This window comes from Balaenoptera borealis (assembly GCF_965194805.1).
Source record: "Balaenoptera borealis genome assembly, chromosome: 17".
NCBI lineage: Eukaryota > Metazoa > Chordata > Mammalia > Artiodactyla > Balaenopteridae > Balaenoptera > Balaenoptera borealis.
Window position 1 is genome coordinate 71156628 of NC_138876.1, and position 26627 is coordinate 71183254.

The 26627-nt window shown below is 33.9% G+C and overlaps 1 protein-coding gene and 1 pseudogene across 6 annotated transcripts in view; one reads left to right on the forward strand and one right to left on the reverse strand.

Moving 5' to 3' along the window:
* The window catches only part of MYBL1 (MYB proto-oncogene like 1), a 36004-nt gene extending 10616 nt beyond the window's left edge, over positions 1-25388 (forward strand). The window contains exons 4-16 of one of the 5 annotated variants that reach the window (XM_082363424.1): positions 467-559; positions 1942-2162; positions 4190-4364; positions 6548-6622; positions 7235-7339; positions 10509-10739; positions 11786-12154; positions 16616-16758; positions 17180-17294; positions 20571-20687; positions 20776-20880; positions 21323-21502; positions 22763-25388. In XM_082363424.1, coding sequence (XP_082219550.1) covers positions 467-559; positions 1942-2162; positions 4190-4364; positions 6548-6622; positions 7235-7339; positions 10509-10739; positions 11786-12154; positions 16616-16758; positions 17180-17294; positions 20571-20687; positions 20776-20880; positions 21323-21502; positions 22763-22888 — 2055 coding nt within the window. In that variant the 3' untranslated portion in view covers positions 22889-25388. The remainder of the gene's footprint in view (positions 1-466; positions 560-1941; positions 2163-4189; positions 4365-6547; positions 6623-7234; positions 7340-10508; positions 10740-11785; positions 12155-16615; positions 16759-17179; positions 17295-20570; positions 20688-20775; positions 20881-21322; positions 21503-22762) is intronic. The other 4 variants (XM_082363427.1, XM_082363428.1, XM_082363426.1 and 1 more) reach the window with 4 other exon arrangements.
* On the reverse strand, positions 12904-14938 carry LOC309614740 (nucleolar and spindle-associated protein 1 pseudogene; annotated as a pseudogene). The gene has a single exon. The product of its transcript is annotated as a nucleolar and spindle-associated protein 1 pseudogene (transcript).
* Positions 25389-26627: the final 1239 nt, after the last annotated feature.

The following is a 26627-nucleotide window of genomic DNA, read 5'->3' on the forward strand; positions in this document are numbered from 1 at the left end:
CATCCTTTAAATACCATGAGTGGTCTAATAATGCCTTTCAGGATTTTTTAATTGTCTAGAGTTATGTACTGCTATACTATATGAATCCAGACTGCTATGCTGTTTGAGTTCATATGTCTGCTTTGTATAGTTGTCTGTTTACTCCCTTTTATTCATCAATACATTTCTTTATGGCAGTATCTGTGTTGTAGCTTTGCTTTTTGCTGTGTTATAAGGCAGAGTATAGAGATACATAATTTAACTTCAAATATATGTTGTCTTTATTTATAGTCTAAGCAATGCCGACAACTTTAATTAAAAATGAATTGGGACACAGGCATGTAAAATGAATACTACATTTTTAAAGGATGCTATTGAATACATTATTCTCGAAAACTTTCTTCTTAAGGTTGTGAGATATAAGTTTGGGCTGACTTGCTTTCTGGAAGACAATTGTTCAATAACAAAATCATCTGAATTCTTTCAGAATCGTTCTGATTTTCAGTGTCAGCATCGGTGGCAGAAAGTTTTAAATCCAGAATTGATAAAGGGTCCCTGGACTAAAGAAGAAGATCAGAGGGTAACATGTTCATATTCTTTATTTTCACTGTGTAGGTGGACTTGCTTTTTTTCTTCCTAATACATTGGTTTTTTATCACATAAATACATGTTTAAATCACTTTGATTTGTTCTCTGAGTTACTGCTTGCGTAAGAATTGAAACTTGAGTATCTTGAAATGTAGTTTTTTCAGAACTGAGTCAAACCAAATATAATATGTACAGCCTTTGCTGTCTGAAAGTTTGGTTTGCAGAAGGAAAAATACTATCAGCTTAGTCACCTTCTTTAGAGCTTAGGTTAGCAACATTTAGGATATAATTTCTTGTTGAAAATTGAGTTAGCATTTTAAAAACAGAATTTAATTTTATTCTTATTTTATCTGAAAATGTGAGGTGTAAGGAAGTCATTCTTAACTTTCCCTCTTGACCTATAATGAACCCCCAAATAAGACAGATATCAGAGCCTCATGTTCCCAAAGAGTTGGATGATTCAAAAACCAAGGTAATTCTTTGTGTTATGAAAGTGTGAGAAGAATGGGAGAGTTGCTGTCCTCTACTGAGAGTTGCTCTTTAGTTCATGCTCTTTACGGCATAAATGTTGTTAATGTAGTTGGGAAATTAGAGTATTCTTACTGCCACTCAAAGTAAAAAAAAAACAAAAAACAAAACAAAACAAACAAAAAAACCCCAAACTTCACCAGGCTCAGAACTGATCTGATTTACTTGATGGCCAATGGTAAGTTTTAAAATGTATGATTTGTATCCTTTCAGTTTGAGAAAGGAAGAAATGAAAAGACAGTAACTGTAGATCCTTCCTGCTTCCATAATGATTTATTTGGCTTTCAGCTGAAGCTTTAAAAAAAAAAAAAAAGTAAGAGTAGAAAATGCTTAAGTCTCAACATTTTTACTGTTATGTCGTATTAATTTTGTATGAAACAATTTAACTTACAAGTCACTTTAATTAACACCTTGTATTTTAGATAAGTTTGGGATCAGTTTTTGAACTTGGCAAATGCTGAAGGAATAGTTACTAGTAAAATTGTTTTTTTAAGTTGCAGTTGTGGTTTGGATTTAATGCATTAAAAATGGCATTCTTGAGTTATGTTTTAAAATTCTGTCAAGGTAGTGCTTTTTAAAAATTGAGATATAATTATGTATTAGTTTCAGATGTACAACATAATGTATATATTGCAAAATGATCACAAGTCTAGTTAATATCTATCCCCATACGTAGTAAACATTTTTTTCTTGTGATGAGAGCTTTTAAGATCTACTCTCTCAGCAACTTTCAAATATGCAATACTGTATTACTAGCTGTAGCCACTATACTCTACATTATACCCCCATGACTTATTTATTTTAAAAAAGGTAATGCTTTTTCAAACTTTGTTTTCTGTTTCTTAGGTTATTGAATTAGTTCAGAAATATGGGCCAAAAAGATGGTCTTTAATTGCAAAACATTTAAAAGGAAGAATAGGCAAGCAGTGTAGAGAAAGATGGCATAATCATCTGAATCCTGAGGTAAAGAAATCTTCCTGGACAGAAGAGGAGGACAGGATTATCTATGAAGCACATAAGCGGTTGGGAAATCGTTGGGCAGAAATTGCCAAACTACTTCCTGGAAGGTACTTATATAAATGTATATGCATTTTTCTGTACTTAAACTTGATCTTTATTATGTTACTATTAAATATATTTATAAGTACCCCATGACTTTTATTTATAATTAAAATTTAGACTGCAGAATATAAGCAACGCTTTGCGATATTTGTAATATCAGTACATTTTGTGGTAAGGGATATAATTACTTTTTTAATGAAATATTTTATAGCAGTAATTTGTGCAACAAAATGATGGACCTTTAGATTATGTGAACGTTTAATGCACTCCCAAAATTGTGTTTACACATCAGTGCCATTTAAGCAACCTTCTTTGTACAAACTAAGTTGGAATGGAATCTGAGTTGAAGAGATTTCTTTCGTATTGGATTCTATGTATAAGACCAGAGAATAACAAATACACTGGCTGAAAAAAATTGCTATGAAAGTGCATTAGAGAAAATTCAATTCTTAATTAATTATGGTATCATTCAGATCATGAGTAGTGTGTATATATCGATGTGGCTAAAATATAGCACTTTCCTCAGGGGCAGTGATGTGCTAAGTACACTATACACGGCACTGGTTCAAATGTTTCCTAGCTGTCTGTAGTACAGTAGACCAACAATCTTGGGAAAATCCATACCTCACTCGGAAGATACGCACTTGTTTTTTATTGCTGTAATCTCTGTATAGTACTTAATAGTTTATAAAATGCTTTTACATATATTCTTTTTTTTCTTTTTTTTTAGAGAAAGAAAACACTTTTACTGTTGAATAAACATTAAATCAGAATGTGATGCCCATCATAGGCAATCTGATAAGAGATTGCAAAAAACGGAGAGAAATCCCACCTTTCACCCACATAGCCAAGCAGATACGACCCATTACATACAGGTTCTCAAGATAAACAATAACTAGTCCTTAAGTCAGAAGACTTGACAGCACAATTTTATTTCACATAGTTCATCCTATTGTACACTTACCTAGCAATTGGAGTGCCCATCTGTGGTAGTTACTTGGCTTTATATAAAGGAAAAACAAACTTCTCATATCTTTTTTAGAAAGTAGTTTTACAACTTGGATCCAGGTCAGCTAAAGTTGGGCTCCTACCCTCCTGCTGAAACTTGGAGATAGGGTGCTATATTCTTAATTAATCTTCATATACTTGTGAAATATGCAGAGCAAACATTGCTGTCTTTGTTTTGTAGATAAGGAAATTAAAGCATAGTGTTAAGGTTTTTTATCCAAGTTACTGAACCTGGTCTAGGAACTTCTGATGTTTTCAATCTTTGATACATCTTTTTACTGTCCATAGAACCTAGCTTAGTGCTTAGCATAAAGTAGATTCTCAGTAAGTGTTTATGTATTTTAAAAAATTTATACTACAAGTAGCTGTAGGTTGAAGACTTCCATTTTTACAAGGGGAACTTAGGTAAAAGGGGAGCCAATGAACTCTTTCTTTCATAGGTATTTTGTTGTAAGAAGTGAAAAAGAATACTGGGATTCTGTATTTTGTGGTTTGCATTTTATGACCATGTTTGATCTTGGCTTTAGGGCTTTTGCCCTCACTATGCCCTTTACCTGGAATGCTCTTTTTTTTTTTTTTTTTTTTTTTCTGTTCTTGTATGGCTGGTTCATTCTTGTCATTCAGATCTTAGCTTCACTGTAACCTCACAGAGGACTTCCTGGACCACCTAATCAAAATTACTATAGTTACTCACTTTTCTTATCCTACTTCAAATGATCTGCATTGCACTATTTTTCTTATTATTTATTTTTTTGTTTTTCTCTTCCTTCCTCCTTCCCTGCCCCCATGCTTCCAGTGAGAATTTAAAGCCCCATGAGAGCTGGGACTTCCTTTATCTTATTCACTGCTGTATCTCCAGTCTTTAGAATTTTATCTGACATAGAGACATACAGTTTATTTTTTGAATTAAAAAAAGTGTCTAATTTCACCAGTTGTAAAAATTTGTTTTAAGTACTTTGTATACTTTATACAGTGTTAACATTTATGGAATCCTCTTTTTCTTTTTAAATATATACTTTCTTAGGACTGATAACTCTATCAAAAATCACTGGAATTCTACTATGCGAAGAAAAGTGGAGCAGGAAGGCTACTTACAAGAAGGAATAAAATCAGAACGATCTTCATCTAAACTTCAACACAAACCTTGTGCGACTATGGACCATTTGCAAACCCAGAATCAGTTTTACATACCTGTTCAGGCACATATTTTTAATACCTTTATTATTTAAAAAATATCTTTATTTTTTCTTTAGTTTCTTTAGGGAAGGTGTTTTAGTTTCTTAATAGGACAAAAACAACATATATTAAGAGGAATGGACATTTAAATTTCCAAACTGAAGAAATATGCCATGGCTAGCTGTTAAACCATTAGTGGAAGTTTATCTCTACTTGTTTTGATTGATAAATATTTTGAGAACAAACTCATTAAAATATTTCCTTTTATATATAATTTTTACGTTATCTAGTTAAGAAACTTAGTATGTACATTTCCTAATACTATCATTCTTTGAATCTTCATGATTCAAAGCTAATGATCATTTGTGCTTTAATAGTGATTGTAGTTTACTTTTTAAAAAAATTTTGTGTAATTGTAGTATTGCTTACCTCTAAGAGGTAAGTGTATATAAAATGGTTTAGAGGAGAAGATAGTCAAAAATCATTCAAGCCATCATTTTGGAGTGTGTGGTAAATAATTGGTTCTTTGATGGCATTCAACTTTGCTTTTCCCTCATCACTCAACTGACTGAGTGACTTCAGCCTTTGTTTACACAGGTTCATTGGAGATGACCCACGTTCATCATAGGGCAAGCTCTGTTTTCCTTACAATGCATTTTCCTACCTGCAAGAAATTAGGAGTTTTCATAAGATTTGTTTTACGTTTTCCTGTCTATTTGTCTGTCATGCCATTTTTCGTGTTGAACAGTTCTTGGTTCTTGTCACATAAAATGTAAAGATAAAGTATCTACCAAAAGATAAAATTTGGCTAGTTGTTAACAGTCTGTGCTAAGTATGCCACAGATTTGATTTTATTCCACTAAAGTGGACATTATTTTTTTAGACCTAATTTTAAAAGAACCACTTAAAAAAGGTAGTGACATCTTAATTTACAAATAGGAAAACGCGTAAAGACAGTAGAGTTATCTGCTGATACTCAGTACCTTAAGGTTTTTATGGTCTGTTTCTTTACATTTTTCTTTAGAGTCCTAGATTTCAGCAGCATAAACTGAAACATTCTGCTTCTATCTTAGAAAGGTTATCATTTAAATTTATTTTTTTAACTCATAGGAAGATAATTTTTTAAATTATTTGGGGCCAATGGAGTGTTTAACACTCTCAATCAAAATATATTGGAAAGTAAGGGTATTTCTTGTACTTTAAGAATTATTTACCTTACTTTTAATAATTCTTGACAGGTTTGTGTATTCATAGTTCAATTCATTTAAACTGCTAAGAAGATAATACTAATTTTGACTTGAAAGAAAAAAATGGATTGGTTTGAAATCCTGTCACAGATTAAAATGAAAAGTTTGAGAAAGATAAGTTTCTAATTCGTTGGAAGCTGAGCAATAACTGATACTAATGAAGTGTTGTGAAAATTAAGTTCCATGTTAGAAGTTATATATAATGTTTTTGCATTATATAGTGATTTAGGTAGGCCATTATGGAAAATAGACAATTTCATATTTATATTTATTAGATTTTAAGGTTTTAAAAAACACTTCTCATATTTCTCCCTACCACTGCTCACTAAGTTTGCATGCAACTTCAAAATTTTTATTACAGATGCTTCAGAAAAGAAACAGAATAATTCTTAGTCTATTTTCAGAGTCTTAAAAAGTACATGAGTGATTCTGATTGTTTTTCTGAGACAAGTAATAGAAGCAGCCTCTGTTTTCATATCTTTCTGTACAGAGATTGGCATGGGGTGGTGGTAGAAGTAGGAGATAAGAATATTGAAGACTTGCTTTAGGCTCCAACTTCGAGAGTGCTTCATATGGACCAGCCCCTTCCTCTGAAGGATAGGAACACAATTACTTTGTCTTCTCCAGGAGGCAGAGCAATCCTTTAATAGCAGATTTTTAAAAATACTTGGTGGATATTGTAGATAATAGATAGACTGACTGGGTGATAAATCTAGCCCAGGTAATTCTCATATTTCATTCAGGAGAAAATAGGTCTTTGCTAAGAGTTATGACTTTTAATCAGTAGGTCCTAAGATTAAAGATGTAGTTATTAAGGAACTATTATATGTATAAATATTCAAAGTTAACAGAGATATTGAGTGTTTCATGTTGATTTTCAGTTTTTGTGCTTTGCCTCAGATTTTTAAAAATTTCTAGAGTGTTATATATATGATATTAATGTTTTAATTACTTTTTAGATCCCGGGCTATCAGTTTGTGTCACCTGGAGGCAATTGTGTAGAACATGTTCAGCCTTCTTCTGCCTTTATTCAGGTAACTTTTTATTTATAAAAAGCAGAAAACCAAAACAAACCCAAAGGAAACACTTTCAAACATTTTCAGATCTAATAGTGCCTGTTTCCTCATCTATAAAATTAGGGCAAAAATAGTACTATCTGGTCTATTTACTTTGAGTATTATAACATTAAAGGAGAAAGTTTGTGTGTTTGAGAAATATAAACTGTACAAATGATAAGTAGTTCACAACACCAGTAAGGTGGTTCTTTCATTCTTCCAACTTAGAGCATTCAGGTTATGAATGGACATATTTTTGCTAAATTGGATAGAATATATCTATTAACATTCAATAAATTAAAACAGACTCCACACATAAGCTTTTAAGTTGATACAGATGATACAATGTAAGGTTTTTCATGCATTTAAATTTCCCAAATCCTTTCTGTTAAATTGAAAATATTTACCAGCACCTCTTTAGATACCAGAAGGATTGTGATACTGAGTATTTGGGATTTAGTAGTATTAAGCTTCATTAGAGAAAATAGATTTTATGTTGCATAGAAGAAAATAAAAATTAGAACATTGATAATAATAATAAAGCAATTTTGTAAGTAGCCTGTTTCTTTTCTTTTATTTAACTTATTTTAGCAACCCTTTGTTGATGAAGACCCTGATAAGGAAAAAAAAATAAAGGAACTTGAGTTGCTTCTTATGTCAGCTGAGAATGAAGTTAGAAGAAAGCGAGTTCCATCAGTAAGAAATAAGCTTAAGTGTTTAGATTTTATTGTTAGAATCTTTTATATGCTTTATATGCTCTTATAGTTTTAATCAGGACTGACTTTCATATGCCAGCAAGTGGAAAGCATATTCAGTGTGACTTCAGATTTTAATATGGACTAAAAATAGTTTTTCTAATTTGCAACTTTGAAGTTGCCTGTTTTTGATATGCATCTCTTTGAACATATTTTACAGTGTTCTGTATTAAGATGCTTCTTGAGTCATAAATATCAAACAAACTTAAGGTATAACCTTCAATATGTATATCTGTGAAAATGTCGTGTGGTTTAGATTAGGCTTTGGTTTTACTTTGGACATTCCATGTGATAATGGCCTTAATAGAAAAAAAAAAAAGCTTAAAAAACAAGGAATTTAATAGATGTGTAGAGATTTATGTGCTTCAGAATTATTTTTATTCTCTCTTTGAAAATGTTTTCTTGTTTACTATATTTAGAACACAAATTCAGTAAATTGGAAAAAGTTATAACGTTAAAAATATGGGAAAAGGAAACATTTAGATTTTATGCTCTCTAAAGAAATTTTTCTGTGGATGTTGGGTTTTGGTTATCAGGTATGAAAAGTATTGTCTGAGATTTGGTTGATGAGAACAACTAGGAGTATTAAATCAGAATAAATGGTAATGATTCTAGCTAAGTTAAACAGGCTATGCTAGATGGATTAAAAGGAAAAAAAAGTTTCTATTTCACTGACAATTTAAAAAGTTTAATACCCTGGGACTTTTTACATTTAGGAAAGTGTTTTTCTTGGTTTGGGGCTGAATGAGGGGACAATATATTTAGAGTAACTAATACAAAATTACTAAACAGAGTAACCTGAGGACTTGAAATAGTATTATGAGGCAACTGGTCATGTCTTTATACCATTTCAGAGAGTATTAATAAAAATGACATTTGTTAATTGTAGTAGATGAGATATACACCATGAGAAAAGTAATTTTTGTTTTGAAACTGCAAAAACCGTGGGCAAATACAGAGACCTGAAGTGTACTTATTTTAAAGTTAATTTCAATTTTATTAAGAAGCTGCAAATGAATAATCATGGTTACAGAGTTCACATTTGTAGGTTATCATGTTTAAGCACATTTTTAATTTTTTGATAATAGTCTGTCATTTTTACTATAACAGGAAAATATAATTAGCTAAAAGAATTGCCATTTGCATTAAAAAGGGAGAAAGTTATTAATTTTTTTTCATAGTTTCTGTCTAAAATCCACTCTCATAAAGATCTGGTTGAATAGGGAGATTGGAGGTTCTAGAGGGAAATTGCTGCACCCAGTATAATAGACTCCATATGCATATAAAGTATTTATTCTAGACAATTATGTGATAATAATGATTGCCACTTTACTGAGTATTCATTATGTTCCACTGTTGTAGATGTGTTATATGTATTCCTGGTGATCCTTATATTAACTCTGCAGATTAGGTGGTTGGTTGCTAGGGATTCAGAATCGGGCCAGTGGGCCTAGTAACCTCCCTCTTTGAATCTTTTTCCTGCCCGCCAACTTAGTTGAAATGTATATGGTTTGGAAGTTATCTCCAGAAAGTGGTTGTAAACTCGGAAGGTGGCTGTGCTAGTGAAATAAGATTGCTTTAATTTCTTTTATTTATAGGAATCTTTAAAACAGGTGGAACCTGTTTTGCAACAATGTTGAAAATTTGTTTTTTCACCTTACTTAACTCGAAACTTAACATTTTGCTATTGTGAATATCTAGCATATTCTAGTAATTTTTTATTTTAATAGTCATAGGTACTGTTTATGGAGTGCTTCCTATGGGCTGAGCAGTGTGCTCTCTAAAATATGGTAACTGTTAGACACATTTAATTCGAAATTTAAAAACGCAGCTCCTCAGTTGCACTAGCCACATTGTTGTTGCTCATGTGGCTGGCGCCCATATTGAGCAGTTTGAGGTGCAGAACATTTTCATCACCTCACAGGTTCTGTTGGACAGTGCTATACACTTTACATCCTGTTTCTTTCTGTTTTTTTCCTAGTTTTTTGGAAATATAATTAACATATAGCACTGTATAAGTTTAAAGTGTGCAGCATAATGATTTTACTTACATATTGTGAAATGATTACCACAATAAGTTTAGAGAACATCCATTGTCTCATATAGGTACCAAAAAAAAAAAGAAAAAGAAAATGGGAAAAAAAGTTTTTTTCCTTGTAATGAGAACTCTTAGGATGTACTACTCTTAACAGTTCTCAAATTACATAATGTTTCTTGACCACGGCTCTTCAAGGTCTCTCTTCTTGTTTTTCATTTTGAGACACTAGGAAACTAGGCTCAAAAGATAAGTAAATTGGCCAGTGTACATCTCTAGAGAGATAAAGAAAAATGACACAGTCCCTGAATTCAAAGGGCAGTGGGGACACAGATAAGAAACAGCATCCAGTGTGATATAATAAGTAACACAGTTTTATGGGAGCTCATAGAAGATTGAGATTTAGGTAGTCAGAAGGGTTCCTGGAAGAAATCCTATTTGAGCTCATTCTTGAAAGACAGGCGGTGATTATATATTAGCGAAAAGATGAACTAGGACATTATTATAAACGGAAACAGGTAGAAGTGTATAATCAGATGGAGTGCTTTCCAATATTTGAACTGTATCTTAAATGAGGAATAGGAATTTTCCCTGGTCAGTAGGTTGAGCATTCCAGATGAAGGGAGCAGCAGTGTGTGCAAAGGCTGCTCCCTTTATCCGGGGTGAAAGACCAAAACTTATCAGGGAATTGCAAGTACTGTACTATAGTTGGGTATTCAGTATTCCCTGGGAGGGGGGGGCGTGTGTTGGGAGATGAAGTTAGAAAGGTAGAGAAAAGCCAGATTCTAGGAGTTTGGACCTTATGTAGTAGTATATATGGTACATACTAGTTTTATCTCACCATGACTTTATAGATTTTTTAAAAATTTAGTTAGAAAAAAGAAATATAGTCAAGATGAGGTTTAATGAAAAAAGTTTTTATATCAATTTTGAGGAAAGATAGTATATTTGCTACTATATTTTTAGCTGAAATGTTGTGAAGTATGTTGGTCTAGAAAAAATTTTTACTTAAAATCCAAATTTTTGCTTTGATTGGGAATGACAAATAATGTTCAAATTTCTTTTGTACTTTTAGCAACCTGGAAGCTTTTCTAGCTGGTCTGGTGGTTTCCTCGTGGATGATAGCATGTCTAATACTCTAAGCCTCGAGGAGCACACTAGTGAGTTTTACGGTCTGGATGAAAATCAGGCTGTGTCTGCTCAGCAGAACTCACCCACAAAGTTCCTGGCCGTGGAGGCAAACGCTGTGCTGTCCTCTCTACAGACCATCCCAGAATTTGCAGAGACTCTAGAACTTATTGAATCTGTAAGTTTGAAATTGTGAGATTATCAAAAGCTCAGTTTTAGTTATGTGGTTACATGTTCAGAAACTCAGTTTAATGGACACTGACCGGTTTTATGTTACACATTACCTTGTATGTCATGCTTAATTTTGTTCTGATGTTTTGCAGTCGTTTCTGGCAAAAAAAAAAAAAAAAGTATATACATATATTTATGTATTTATTATACAAGTTGTATATTAGAGATAGTTGGAAAGTAGAGAAAACTGTAGGAAGAAAATTAAAATCCCCCATAAACCCAGAGTTAATAATTTGAGGTATTTCCTTGCAGGCTGTGTTATAGACATATAAAACACATATATATGTATACATTTTTAAACCCAAATATATACTAATGTATTATGTTTGTGAATTTTTTTCCCACATTATATCATGAGCCTGTCTCTGTTTTCTTAACTCATTTTTAAACTTGAGTTTTAACGGCTTCATGGTATTCTGTCATATGGATGTAGCAAAATTTATTTATCCAACATACTATTATTACTGGACATTTATGTGGTATCCAGTTTTTCAGTATTACAAGTTAAAGTACGTACATAAAGCTTTGTGCAAAATCATGATTATGTCCTTAGGTTAAACTGAATTTTTGGATCACGGTGAATGACCACTTTGAAGATATTCCATACATATTACCAAATGATTATGTAGATGTGGAATAGAGTGTAAAGTTTTCTGATGTGGAATAGAGTGAAGTTTTATGACAAACTGTACTCTTTTATAAAAATAACTTAAAATAATTTGTTCTTTTCATTTAAAGTACTTTGGCAGTAAGCTTCAGCTACTGAATTAGATGAAATATTACTTTGGAATGTTCCAACTGGAGTTGTCGTAAAAGCATAATCTGTTCCTCTCAAATGGGCTTGCTTAAAAAAAAGATGAATCAAGGAAAGCCTGTTTCTACTGATAAAAATGAGTAGTTAATTAACTCTGGAAATCATCATCCTATGTTCAAGACTAGATTTAACCAGGTTATAATATTAATAACTTTAGTTAAGAATTTAATTTGTTGCAGGATCCCGTAGCATGGAGTGATGTTACTAGCTTTGATCTTTCTGATGCTGCTGCTTCTCCTGTCAAGTCCACCCCAGTTAAACTAATGCGAATTCAACACAACGAAGGAGCCATGGAATGTCAATTTAACGTCAGTCTTGTACTTGAAGGGAAAAAAAACAGTTGTAACGGTGCAGACAGTGAGGCTGTTCCTTTAACATCCCCAAGTGTGGCTAAGTTCAGCACTCCACCAACCATCCTCAGAAAGAAGAGAAGAGTGCGAGTGGGTCAGTCCCCAGGCAACGAACCTGGCGATGGCTCATTCAATGATGGTGGTAATACGGCACTAAAACACACACCGGTGAAAACACTACCATTTTCTCCTTCACAGGTAGTAGTGTCGTTTTTATTTATGTTTCCAAATGTTGATGAGCTGGATTAAATTAGATCTTTAACATCCATACTAACAGTTCCTTGCTTTAATAACACATAAAAATGGATAATGTATTTAAATGTGTACAGGAGAGTGCTGAGCTATGATAAATCAGAAAAGTATCTCACGAAGTGTAGTAGTTGCATTTTATCTTACAATTTTTAGAGCTGAAAGGGATGTTTTAGATATGTAGTTCTACATCTTTATAGAACTCATCAGGAAATAGGCCCAGAAAGACAAAATGATTTGCCCAAAGTTATCTAATGGCAGAGCTGAGACTGGGAGCCAGTTTCCTGACTGACTGTTCAACAGATATCAGGTATATATTCATAGACAACTGCTCCCTATAAGAATTTCATGTGTCAGTAGGTTGTTTAGGGATGTCAGGAACTATCTGCTTTCTCCTGTAGTTATATCCCTGGGGAGCAGATATTTATATCAAGGCAAACTGTACCTTTTATTTTATAATACTATCTTTCTTTTTTTTTTTTTTCATGAGAAAAAATTTTATTTATGAAAATTTTAAGCAGTACAAAACTCAGAAGCTCCATTCGGGTGCAACAGACATGGATATGATATTAAGCAACTCTAGTCTTTTCCATAAATTGAGTAAGATGTATAAGTTTGACAGAGCATAGTAATCCTTAAAGCAGCAATCCTCAAATTTCACTATGACCCTGTATATTTCTAAATAAGCCAGGCTAGAATGAGCTGTAGAGTTTTATTTTTAATACATTGAGGAAAAAAAAAAAAAGATATGTAATTGACAATTACATGAAGTGATCTGAAAAAGGTACACAGAAGCTTAAATGAAACATTTCGCATAGATAAAATATTGATGCCTTACAAACCCATATGGCCCACAGTTCGGTAAGACTACTAGGTTCTCTAGAGGATGAAGAGGTGGCCTTTCACAGCTTACCCTATTCATAACTTGTTATTGTTCAATTTCTACTAAAGTCTGTAGTATAATTAGCTACCATCAGGTAAGTGCTTTTGCCTAGAAGAGGACTGAAGTTCTGTTATTAGAGCCAGCAGAGGGAACTTGACCTTAAAAATCTAGGTCAAGAATCTATAGGATGGGTCTTTTTAGAAAACTGAGTTAGTTGTACAGGGGCTTAGGTAAAAACTATTTCAAAAGAATTTGAGAGCTTTAAAGGTAGTAATGTCTTCTCAGGGGTAAAACATGTGAAGAAGCCACAGACACTACATATATATGAACAAAGTTAAGAGCAGAAAAAGGTCTTTTGGCTAAAGTGAGAGGACAGTACAAAAATATTTACAAAAGAGGGTTCAGAGAAAAGGAATATTTACAGGATATTAAATTATGAATGTTCAGCCATAATGAGGCCCCTTCGCACTCCCAGAACCTTTGCTTTCTTCTCCTTTCGTTCTTGCTCATGTTTCTTCCGTTGCTCCTCCCTGGTCTGGAGATGAGGTTGTTTATAACTTTTCTTGTGTAAGCTAACTCTGTTGATATGTTCATTCAGAGAACTGTTTTCTTTAGATTGTCCCCATGGTTTCAGTTTTCCTTTGTGTGGCTCATAGTTGAGGGGACGAGACAAACTTGCTTTGAGATCAAACACTGGTTTTCTATGTGAGATCGGAGTCTGCGCTGCCTCAGTTGTCAAATTGAACGGGGTAATAACAGCAGCAGATTCAGCCCTTGTGATCTTTAACTTGTGTGTCCCGAGCACAGCCTGGCCTTTTGGGGTACTCCCAGATGTGCTCACATGTGGAGACTTTCTGGCTGGAGTCTTGGTCAGTGAACGCTTATGCTCATTATCTTTAGTAGCAGCTGAAAACCTGACATTCATCTTAGTTGCTGAGAGCGCGGAGCGCTTGGCCAGCCTCTTCACACACAAGGTGCTACGGCCTGCGTGGGGCCGGCCTTGTGAGCCCCGTTGGCTGGCGGGGGTACAAGCCACAGGGAGTCTTTCTCGGGGAGGAACTGGAGTTGCCGCCACTCCCTTAGTGCCGGGGTGCTTCTTCAGTTCGTTAAATGAATTGTGTTCTTCAAAATGTTTCTTTTTTCTCTCAACATATTGATCAATGGACTCCATTTCCTTAAAACGAGCCTCATGAAGCTTCTTAAAATTTGGAGTAGTGCTTGCAGTTCTTTTATTTTTTCCACGTTTGGAAAACCCATCTGTGTAGAGAGACTTCTTTCTTTCTGAAGGTATCTTTGGACCTTCATCACCATTTATTCCACTTTTTCCTGAGGGCACTGCATTCTCATCTTGACTCTTGTTTGGTAGAGAAGGAGCTTCTACAGCAGTTCTGAGAGCCTGGTTTTCATGCTTTTCTTGATTCTGGAATTCAGTAGGATCACATACTTTTATCTCTGAATGATCCTGCTGGGAGTCAGGGCTCCTGCGGACAGTCCTGTGCCTTCTCCTTGTTTTGGTGACATGGCCAACTGGCTCCCTCTCAGCTTGTTCCTGGCTGCTGAGCTGTACCTCAATCTCATCACAAGAAGATGCAGAAGTTTGAATTTCATCCTGATTCTCATTTTCTTTCCTTGCTTCATTTTTAAGGTGGGCTTTTAAGGCTCTTAACAACTTGTCTGCCCTCAGGTTAGCCCGGAGGCCCAGACTCTTGGCCAAGTTGTGCAGGTCACTGTACTTGAAGGAGTCCAGCTCCTCAAGGGCGGGGACGGTCATGGCGAACTGCAATCCAGGCGACCACGCAGAGGATCGGCCCTCCACTCCCAAAAGCGCCGTTCAAAACTCTGGCGCCACTCTGAGCATTCAATACTATCTTTCTTAATGAACATGTTCCAGGCTGTGTGCTAAACATTTTTCTTACAGTATCTTAGTTAATGCTCTTTAAGAAAACCTTGGAGGTAGGTAGAATGAAATTCAGAAGTTAGGCAATTTGTCCAAGGTCAGTTATTAAGAAAGAGATGAAGCTGGTGTTTGCTTGAAGTGTCTTGACAGAGGTTAAAAAGTCTTATAGGAGAAGAAGGAAGTTTAATGGCCAAATAAACTTGGAGGATGTTGGGATATTATTGGAGGTATGTTTTTGATGCTGGGAAGATGAGGATCTGGTAGTAAGCACACAGCCACTGTTTTCTCTGAAAATGGCACCCCCTCTGCTTCAGGGGATGCTATTTACATAGGCTACAATGCAGGTAGTGTATCCCCCCACCCCACCCCAAGAGTTACAGAGTATCCTGAGGAAGGTGAACCAGGGTTGAGCAGACTAGCAATTTTCTATTTTTGGAGTTTTGCGTACCTGCAATTTTCATTGAACAGTAAATTCTAAGGTAGAAAATGGCTGAGAAGGTGAGGCATGACTATAAAGATCGTATATCCCATAGCAAAGAACTTGGATTTTATCCTATGATTTATGGGCATCAGAAGTGATAGAGCTATTATAGAATTCATTCCAGTTATAAGCAGCCTTAAAGCGATTTCCACTTTTTTTTAAAATTTATTTTTTATTATTATTATTATTTTTGGCTGCGTCAGGTCTTAGTTGCAGCATGCGGGATCTTCTTTCCTTGCAGCGTGCGGGCTTCTCTCTAGTTGTGGCGTGCAGGTTTTCTCTCTCTACTTGTGACGCGCGGGCTCCAGAGCACTTGGGCTCTGTAATTTGCGGCACGCGGCCTCTCTAGTTGAGGCACAAGAGCTCAGTAGTTTTGGTGCATGGGCTTAGCTGCCCCGCGGCATTTCCCCGACCAGCGATCGAACCCGTGTCCCCTGCATTGGAAGGCAGATTCTTTACCACTGGACCACCAGGAAAGTCCCTGGCAATTTCCACTTTTTCTTACCATTGCTTCTACTCTGTTGACTACAGAAATAAAGTAGTATTTTACAATTGTATGTAAGTTAAGATCCAATGAGTAAATTGTATCATTTGGAAAACAGGCTCTATGATACCGATTTTGGCTGCTCAAAGGTTCTGAGCTGTGTTCTAAATAGGCAAATTTGCCAGACAGCTGTACTTCTTCTTAGCAAAGCACTGTTATTATATTCTGAGTTCTAAATATTCTTATAGAAAGGAACACTTAAGATCATTCATTAATAAAATCATAAAACATTTTTTTTCAGTTATACTGTTGTACAAAGCTTCCATTTAACACAGCAGCTATTTATGGTTTCTATAGATTCCTGTTTGATAAGATGCACTGTTTGGAAATTTTTTTATTGCGTTTTGTTACTTTTGAGTATTTGTTAAGCGGCTGTTTTTTGAATACCTGTTACGTCTTAAACACTGTTCTGGGGAGGCAGTGATGAACAAAACAAAAATGCCTGCCCCCTTGGAGCTTAATTTTTATGGAGTGGAATGTAAATGTATTATTGATAATCCTTTCCTAAAAGGAATGGAGAAATAATTTGAAAATCTTATCAGTTTGATATTTGTGTAGGATTTTGACATTTTAGAAATTGTCTTTAAACTCTCTTCCTTTTTTAGTTTTTCAACACGTGTCCTGGAAATGAACAAATTAATATAGAAAACCCTTCATTCACATCAACCCCTATTTGTGGGCAGAAAGTTCTCATTACAACTCCTCTTCATAAGGAAACAACCCCCAAAGATCAAAAGGAAAATGTAGGGTAAGTACATATTAAATAATTATGTTAGAGAAAATGGGAAGCACAATTTCAAGAGCAGATTAGCTTTTTGTCCATTTATACATATATCATAATCCCTGTGCATATGGGATTTAGAATTAAAAAAAATCATAACCTTATGTTTTATCCCTAGGAGACTGAAAACCAGCTAAATGTAGTATAAAACTTTGATCTTGAGCAAACAACATTTTTAGTACTTATTTCTGCATTAGTCTTTTTTCTATTTTAAGATGATTGATTGGAATAAGAATAGGCAGGCACACTTTAAAAGTCTTGGAATGTTTAAATAAAGCACGTGTATATACAAGAAAACTTAGTGTGTGCTTTTATTGTGGCTTTGCCTTCCTTAACTCATATGAAATCAAATTTTGACTGTAATACAAATATCTAAATGATTGGATAGGTTTAGAACACCTACTATTAGAAGATCTATATTGGGTACCACACCAAGAACTCCTACTCCTTTTAAGAATGCGCTTGCTGCTCAGGAGAAAAAATATGGACCTCTTAAAATTGTGGTATGTATACTCCTTTTATTTTTAAGAATTTTCCTAATTTTAATAAGACGCAAATTTTGATTTTTTATCCTTGATTTTTAACATTTTAAAAAAGATGTTCAGTGAACTGGATTAAAAAAAATGTTATCTCGATTTGTAAGTTTGAATTTGTGTTAATCTTCTTCCTTGTAAGTAAACCTTTGCTTGGCTTCTTTTGAATTCAGACTTTCTTTATATCATCTAGAGAAGGCAAGTCAAGTTTCAGTAGAACTCATTTCTTAATACTAAAACCCACCTTTTAGTAGTTTCAGTAGCAGTTACCTACAGTAGAATAAAATAATTTTAATATTTTGATATACATAAGCACTTTCCTAATAATATTTATGAAACTGATTGATTATGATACCTCTTTAAGGCTCAGTTTCCTCTTCTATTCAGTGGATATCATAAAACACCCCAGCAGGTTATTTGTGAAGATAGATAATAGAAATAAAGGGGCTGGTACTAAGTTTCAAGTAGTATGTGCTTAGTTGCTGCTATTATTATTTTAATAATAGTGGTAACAATAGTAGTACATGAATGGAGGTGGGAAGTGTTACCTGTGTTAGCACACAGATAATTTTGAAGTACCTTAGGTGAACCATGGGCATTCTGATTCTAGGCAGATAAAGATTTCTGACAAATTAGGCACATTAGAAATAAAATATGATTTTTAAAATATTGGTCACTTCTAGGGTACTTTAGTTATCTTCTATTTTTAGTCATATTTTGAGTAAATCAATTAATAAATTCTAGTTTCCTTGATTTAATCAATTTTCTACCAAAGAGCATGTCTCACACTCAAATCTCCTAGTCCTTTCCTTTTTTTTTGAAATACTGTTTTAGAGGGTACATAGTAGGATTGATCAAGTCTTTTTGTCACTTAGTTCCATATGCTACTATGAACAATTATATTCTCTTTAGAGTTCTCTAAACTTTTTAGTTTTTATGCATATACACATAATAAAAGTGGGATCACACTATGTACTCTTTTGTAACCTTTTTAAATTTAATAAATTGTATATATTTATCCCATAATTTTTAATGTTTTTGTATTAGTCCATTGTATGGAATTACCTAATTGATTTAACTAATCTGTTTCAGCATTTTGTTATTCATTTAAAAAACTTATCATTAATTTGATAAATATTGATTGAGTGCCTAATACGTGCCAGGCGCTGGGCTAGGCTTTTGGGGATGTAATGTTAAACATGTCAGGTATGCTTCCTGCCTTCAGAAGGGTGTGTAGCCTAATTGGGAATTTGACAAATAAGCAATAATTTGAAGACAGTTGAAAAATTCTGACAGTGCCTCAGGGTCATTTGGTCAACATATACGTTGAATAAAAATTATCATTTTAATAATAGTGCATAAGAAATTAAGTTTCAGGTATCTAAGTCCCTGTCAGTTTGTTCATGTTTCGGAAGAATTTATCCATTGCCAAAACAGGTCATTTTCATCAGCAATTTAAGATAAAAAGAAAGTATTGATTTTGTAATTAAAATTTCTAAAGTATCTGTAGGCTCATTTGTAGCAAGCTGACTTTTCATTCCTTCTGCTCCTCCTCCTCCAGTTATTTACTGAGCACCTACTATGTGCTAACCACTCAGCTTTCTTGTGTATCTTACAGTGGGTCAAAGGCACTTCTTAGAGGTTGGCTTTCTAGGACACTTGTATTCTTTCTTTTTTTATTTTTAAACTGAAGTATAGTTGATTTACAGTGTTGTGTTAATTTCTGCTATACGGCTAAGTGATTCAGTTACACACACATATATATATATATACTTTCTTTTTCATATTCTTTTCCATTATGGTTTATCACAGGATATTGAATACAGTTCCGTGTGCTATACCGTAGGACCTTGTTATTTATCCATTCTATATATAATAGTTTGCATCTGCTAACCCCAAACTCCTAATCCTTCCCTCCCCCACCCCTCTTCCCCCTTGGCAACCACAAATCTGTTATCTATGTCTGTGAGTCTGCCTCTGATTCATAGATAAGTTCATTTGTGTCTATTTTAGATTCCACATATAAGTGATATCATGTGGTATTTGTCTTTGTCTGACTTACTTTACTTAGTATGATAATCTCCACTTTACTTAGTGTGATAATCTCTAAGTCCATCCATGTTGCTGCAAATGGTACTATTTCCTTCCTTTTTATGGCTTGAGTATTATTCCATTGTACATATGCACCACATCTTAGGACACTTGTATTCTTACAGAGGAAAAATAGATTCTAGGTTTCTTTTTAAGAACACCTTATCTATATTCTTTGTGAAATGTAATCCTTAAAACAAGACCACTTGGAGCAACACACAGAAATACTGACATAATTCCTGCATGTCTCAGGCTGTAGATGAGAGCACTTTAAAAAAATTCTTTTTCCATTTTTAAAGTTTTTGTAAGTGCTGTGCAATCTCATTTATATATGAATGCTATTCTCCCTAACTTTGTTGACTGGGAACACAAGCTGCTGGTCATTACATGCTGCCAGTTTGTTCTTTTGTTTAGTGGCGCTTTGATTACCTTTTTTTTTTTAAACAGATAGATGAATAATATTTTGAGACTATTTCATCATTCAGCCCACATTCACTTTTTTTTTGTATCCTGCCTTCCCACACTCCAGTACACACATAGACACACACAGACACACATGCACATGCACACACTTCTTGAGCACTGTGTCTCAGCTCTAAGTTTAAGGCTAGGTGTGCAGAGATGTATACACAGATGAAAAAGATGTGATCACTGCTCTCAAATAGCTCACATATTTAGTAGTAAGAGAAACATGTAAACTAGTAATTACACACTATACAATAAGTACAATAAAAATAGAAGAAGGAGAGCTACTGTAGTCCCAATTCATTCTATGTTTCCTATTTTTATATAAAAATACTTGGGGAAATAATCACTTTTCTGTTTAATTTTGAGGATCCTGATTGAAGCAGGAGCTGTAATATGTTCCCCAAAAGGAAGACTTTTGTTTAGTGCTCTAGCGTGAAGAAAGTGGCACACTTCATTCAGTGCTTGCAATGTGCAATATTATTTTTGCCAATAATATTTTGCAATATTATTTTTGCCATAGCTATTTGAGAGCAGTGATCACATCTTTTTCATCTGTGTATGTATCTATAGGGACTGGGAGAAAATTATGCCAATAATGAAAAAGTATAAAAGATGGGTTTCTATATATGGGGAGAAAAAGGAATTGCTATAAAAGGCTTTTTAAAAACCCTTTTAAAAATAATTTAGTCACAGCCACTTGCCTTCTTGGAAGAAGATATTCGGGAAGTTTTAAAAGAAGAAACTGGAACAGACATATTCCTCAAAGAGGAAGATGAACCAGCTTACAAAAGCTGCAAACAAGAGGTGATCTTTTAGTATTGTTGTTAATAAAAGTCTTACCATGTTCAAGTGACTTGACCATAATGTTCCTGTTGTAAATTATCCATTCTAGCATACTGCTTCTGTAAAGAAGGTCAGAAAATCACTAGTCTTAGATAATTGGGAAAAAGAAGAACCAGCCACTCAACTAGTAACTGAAGACCTTTCAGACATGCAGGTTTGTAAAGAATTTTTCTTATATTAAGATGGTTGCTTTAAGTCCTAGTGGTTCTTGTGTTTTTACTCATTGTGTGGCTAATTCATTAGAGCTTCTTAGAGGGTTTCCTTTAGTAGTATTCTGCCTAATTCAGAGAGAAACAATTAACTGTAGAGAATATCTCATTTACTTCCTTGCTTTTTATATTTGTTTGGTTTTGAGAGGAGTTAGCTCTCTTATGTATGATGTCAAAAAATGGTAGTTCTCAAAGCTTTAAATTTCAGTATCTTTGGTTCATTTCTTAAGTATTTAATTTTACTGCATTACTAGAAATTTCATCAGAGCCAGAAGCTCTCTTGGAGGGAAATGAACAGGGCTTCCACTACCACTTACTCAGTAGTCCCTCTATTTGTCTCCATTTTTGAATTAGTTATTTTATTTTCCTCTTTCTTTTTTCTCTTAGTCAGAAAATATATTTACAACATCTTTATTAATGATACCATTATTGGAAATACATGACAATAGGTGCAACTTGACTCCTGAAAAACAAGATATAAATTCAACCAACAAAACATATACACTTAATAAAAAGAAACCAAACCCTAACACTTCCAAAGTTGTCACATTGGAAAAGAATCTTCAGGTATGAATTTATAAATTTCTTTCAGTGACTTTTGTTGTTGTTCATTCAATTATCACTTTGGACCTACTGATCACAAATTATACTTTTTCTTTTAAATTCAAAATTGACTATAATAATAACTAGACATTCACCATTGTTTTGTCACTCAAACTAGATTTGGGTTTTTGAGAGACTCACTCATCAGGGCACATACAAACGAAACAATTGGAATGGTAGCCAGAGACTCTTCTGGTGATTTCTTAAGCACTGTTTCATTTTTAAACTAAAAATATCTAAATCTACTTCTGGCACCTCTTCTTCTGTAATAAATAATTGTAGTCCTAATTGCTACTTTTAAAGGGTAAGTGGTTGGAAGCAGTTTCAAACTTGATTTTGTTGGTATCGATATAATGGTTTCCAGTGAACTTTCTGGCTCAAAGTTGTAAAACAGAATCCTTTTTTCTGATGCTATGCAGCCATTAGTAACTGCAAATGAAGGCTGGAGAAATTTTTACTTTGTTATCTTAAGAATTCAACCCAGAGAATTTGAGAGGTCATTGAGGAGGAAGTTTTCTTCTATACGCTGCAATGACTGCAGAGCTAGCCTTCCTGACATTCAAGCATTCCTTGAAAACATCTTTGGCAATCAGATGTGGCCACCTCCTCTCTTTCTTGAGCCACTGCTCTTCATAGAGCCATGTAACACATTCTCTGAATCCATTTAAAATGATCCCATTTACCAGTGTTAAACACAGAACTTTTCAGGAAAATTTATTACATAGCAGGTCATACCTATAGAGTAGTAACCTTTACTCTATAATAAGGGAAGAAAACAAATGAAACAAACGTAAACTTGACTTTGTGTTATGATATATTTCCTAATTTGCAAGACGTAAAGCATTCTTGGTTCATTTTTTGACATTGCATTCTCTCTTTAAATCTTTTGCAAAACTTTGAAGCAGTAAAGACTGACATTTCTTTCCATGTTTAGACTGATTTGATTTGAGGGGCAGTTGTGGGAACAGAAATTTTAAACTGCCTCCACAGTCCTATAGATAGCTAAAAAATTGACTTAAAAAAATTGATCATAAATACTTTAGTATGTATTTTTGAAACATCATTATTTAAAAAGAATCACAATGCTGTTATCAAAAACGTTTTTTACAATAATTACTTATCAGATATCCAATCAATTAATTGATTTTTTAAAAGTGTAATTGTGAAGTAGAATGGATAGTTATCTTAGTAATTTTCACATCACTATTAATATTTCCTTCCTAGTCTTGTGAGTGGGAAACAGTGGTTTATGGGAAGACGGAAGACCAACTTATCATGACGGAACAAGCAAGAAGATATTTGAGTACTTATACAACTACAGGCAGTACCTCAAGAGCTCTCATACTGTGATTGTTATTAAAACTGATGAAATGCCCCACTCCCTTATTAGATTCTATACCAAATTAGGTTGCAATGAAATTTTTTTGTTGATTAACTGTTTTTAAAGTTTTAATACAGCCCTAAAACGGTTTGCATCCTTTTTCATATTGGGCAAGCAGAAAGCTAGGTAAGGGGTAGACAATTTCATAGTTTATTTTTTAAGACATAAGATTTTTAAAAATTGTTTTTAAAGAACAAGATGGGGAAATCATATTAGAATATTCCTGGATATTCTAAAAGTAAATTCTCACATATTTTCTTCAGAAGATATATGTTGCTACTCTCCTGATGCTGCAGTTTTGTTATAGATAGGTTTTATGAGTATGTATGGTTTCTGAAACTAGTCTCTGTATAGAAAGCACTCATGGTTTTATGAAGTACTTTTGCCTATCTGCTGATTTACTTAGGCTACCATTTACAAAGAAACACAGTGGAAAGGAATTTAAAAGAAAGAAAGTTGCACTACTAATTTTTGGTATTTTTCAAAAAACAGTAAAATTAACTACAGTGTTAAATGTATTTATTTGAGCATAGTACTAAAAACAAAAGGCATTGCAAAATGGTTTTTTCCGTATTAGTGAAGAGTCAGTATTTTCTTCATAAATCTCAGAAGAGCTGAGAGTTTTGTTGAATGTATTGTACAGTATGTAGGAGCAGGAAAACTTTGTAAATTGGAAAGAAGTCTGTTTTTATAATTTATTTTCATTTTTAAAGCTTAAATGTAGATATTTATACCTATACAGGGTGTCTAGAAGCCAATGTTGTTTCCTGTTATTACAAGCTAACATAGTAAAGAACAATTTTGACTTTTAAGTATGAAACAATAGTAAGTTATAGCTGCAAAGAATACAATATCTATACTGTATGTCACATCTACCTAAATATTGCACTATGTCCTTTAAATCATGTTGGTTATATAAAGTAGTTCTAAAAATGTACTAAATAATAATTTAATATTTTCTTTTTAAATTATATGGGGGGGTCATATAAATTAATCTGGTGATTTGTATATGTGTTTGAAATTTTTGCATTTTGTTTAAAAAATAATATGGTACTTTGGTCCCTAAAAACAGTCTGCACTTAGACGTTTATTATATTTACTCAGTGTTTCAGAAGTAGAGAACATTATCTTTTATTTATAAAAATATATGTCCTTTTATAAATGTTTTGTGTTTCTCTACAGGTTACAACAGTTGCTTCAGTTGCCTGTTTTAGGTGTTTGCACTTATTTTATTTCTTCTTGAAAGAATGTCTTTATTTGCTTTTGTGTAGAGATTTTATGTAATTTTTTTTGAGACATATAATGGTGTGCTGTCAACTTAAACACTGACAGGTAAATAGAATTGTACACTGTAGTTTTAATTATTTGTAATTGACACACTCTCTCCCTCTCCACTCCTGAAGTATGCTGCTATAGAAGATAGCAGAATCGGCTTGCTGCTATGAGAGAAGGAAAGAGCGACCACCACTTGCACTGTGTGAAAAGATAAAAAGCAAATGATGGCAAGTTCTCAAGTTAACTTAATGGAATCAACCATTACCAGGCAAATTCTTGCAAATACTAAAATGCTATGCCTTAAAACAAAAACAGCTTAAGATTCTCTGATGTTTTTATGTTGATAGAAATGGAAATACTATTTTAATGCCTAGCTTTTGAACAGTAGACCTAAAAGGGTTTTAAGCTATTTAAATCTACTTGCTCATTTTTGCATATTATATGTAGTGAGAAGTGAAGAAAATGTGTGGTACTAAGATTATGCCTTGTTGACACAAACAGATGAACCAATTTGAGTCTTCTTAGCATGTTTGTTAAGTATGTTGATTGCTTCCTAATTAGTGAACTTCTCACAGAAATTTCACTTTGTAAAACCAATGATTGTAGCAAAATCATACTGGATCATTTCAATTTCAGTTATCTTGAATAGCACATAATGGTTCCTTTTTTTTTTTTTAAATGTAGCCCTTAGCTGGTTTGGATGAACATAGTCTCCAATTACCAACGTATAATATCTTGGAAGAGCTATATTTTTTTAAAGCATAATTTTTCTTGAGCATTAAATTATCCCACATGTAATATATTGCAAATCAGCTTGGGCTTTTTGGACAGAGTACATATTTGGGTTGGTATTGGTTGAATCCTCTAGTTAACTGCTTTGTTGCTTTTTGCAAGAAGATTTCTTAATCTTAAACATGTCAGGCATCTTAACTCACCTTTTATACTGTTGTGTTCCTTTGAATTTCTTTCAGTATGTTATAAAAATGCCAGACATACATGTAGCAGCCATACTTGCATGGAAACTGACTACACATATATAATATCACATTCTGTTGTAAGGTTTTCGCATTAATACAGCAATTACCCTGACTAAATTGAGTTTTTTGATGTATGGGAAAGCTTTCCATTGTAAGAGAATCTTGCATACAATGTTGACTGTTAACATCCAAAATAAAACATCTGTGTACAAGCTGACATGGCATTGCTCATTTCACCTTGGTTTTGTATTTTGTGGCATTGATTGAACCTTTAAGGACTTAACCCAACATTCTGTTCGTAGACCATTTTTCTCCTTTAGAGCTCCCTTTACAGGTGATTTTATCTTAACACAGCTTGACGTCTTTACTCAAGAAATGGAAATACTTGAGCCTCATTTAGAGCCATATTTTCAACTGCCTTTAGATATGACTCTTTCCATATGACTCTTCTGTCAGTACCTTAAATGTAGTATGTTCTCTTTTTCCCAACTTGGACCTGCCCCTTCTTTGTTCTATCTCTTAGTGGTGTTATTTTCCCTTTGGTCACCCACTGTGAAATCTCGTGCCTCTCCCTCACCCTGCACATTGAAATCTGTTGTAAAATCTCAGCCCACATACAGGCACAGCTCTAATTCCATTCCTTCATCTTTTATTTAGATGATTGCACTAATCACTCTGATCTCCATTCTACAGAAATATGAAGAAATTGTTCTGTGACATCAGGGTGTCACCTGGGCAAAGCCAACTGGTCACCCAGTCAGGTTTGTGCAGTATTATATCACCTCGGTGAATTTGTCACCATCTAGATTTTACCTTTAGCCTTAGAAATCTGATGGATTAACCCACCAAAAATGAGTTTACCTCTCACTAGAATGCCTATATCAAGTGTGTGAGACTGACGCATGAAACCAGAACGCTAATTTATTAATTTACAGTGTGAAGTATAACTGCTGAGAGGAAATACAACTGCTTATATGTGAGTGTAAAGAAACTTATAAAAAACACACAGATTTGATCACATCTCTCCTGTTCAAAGACCTTCCAGAGTTGTCTGTTGCCTAAATAATAAGACTTCTCCTTCTTCACTTCCTAATCTGGACCTGGTGACTTGGATCTTTCAGGAACATATATGTACATGCTTCTATCTCCGTGCCTCTCCTCATGGCTGCTTATCTTTGTCTCCCTACCTGTTAGAATCCTACTCAGCCTTCAAGGCACAGGTCTGTGAATCATTTCCTGATTATCCTGGTGCCTCCATAAAACCTTCCCACTAGACTTCATGTTTTGAAGCGTAGGGATTGCTATTTACAGCTCCTGTGTCTAGCATGGTGCTTAGAAAATCTCCGTAAGTGTTAAATTGAAAGAATGTTAAAAAAGTAGTCATGACGCTTAGGGAATATTAACTATACTTATTTTACACAACAGTTGTGAATAGCTTTGGTCTCTTAGTTATCTG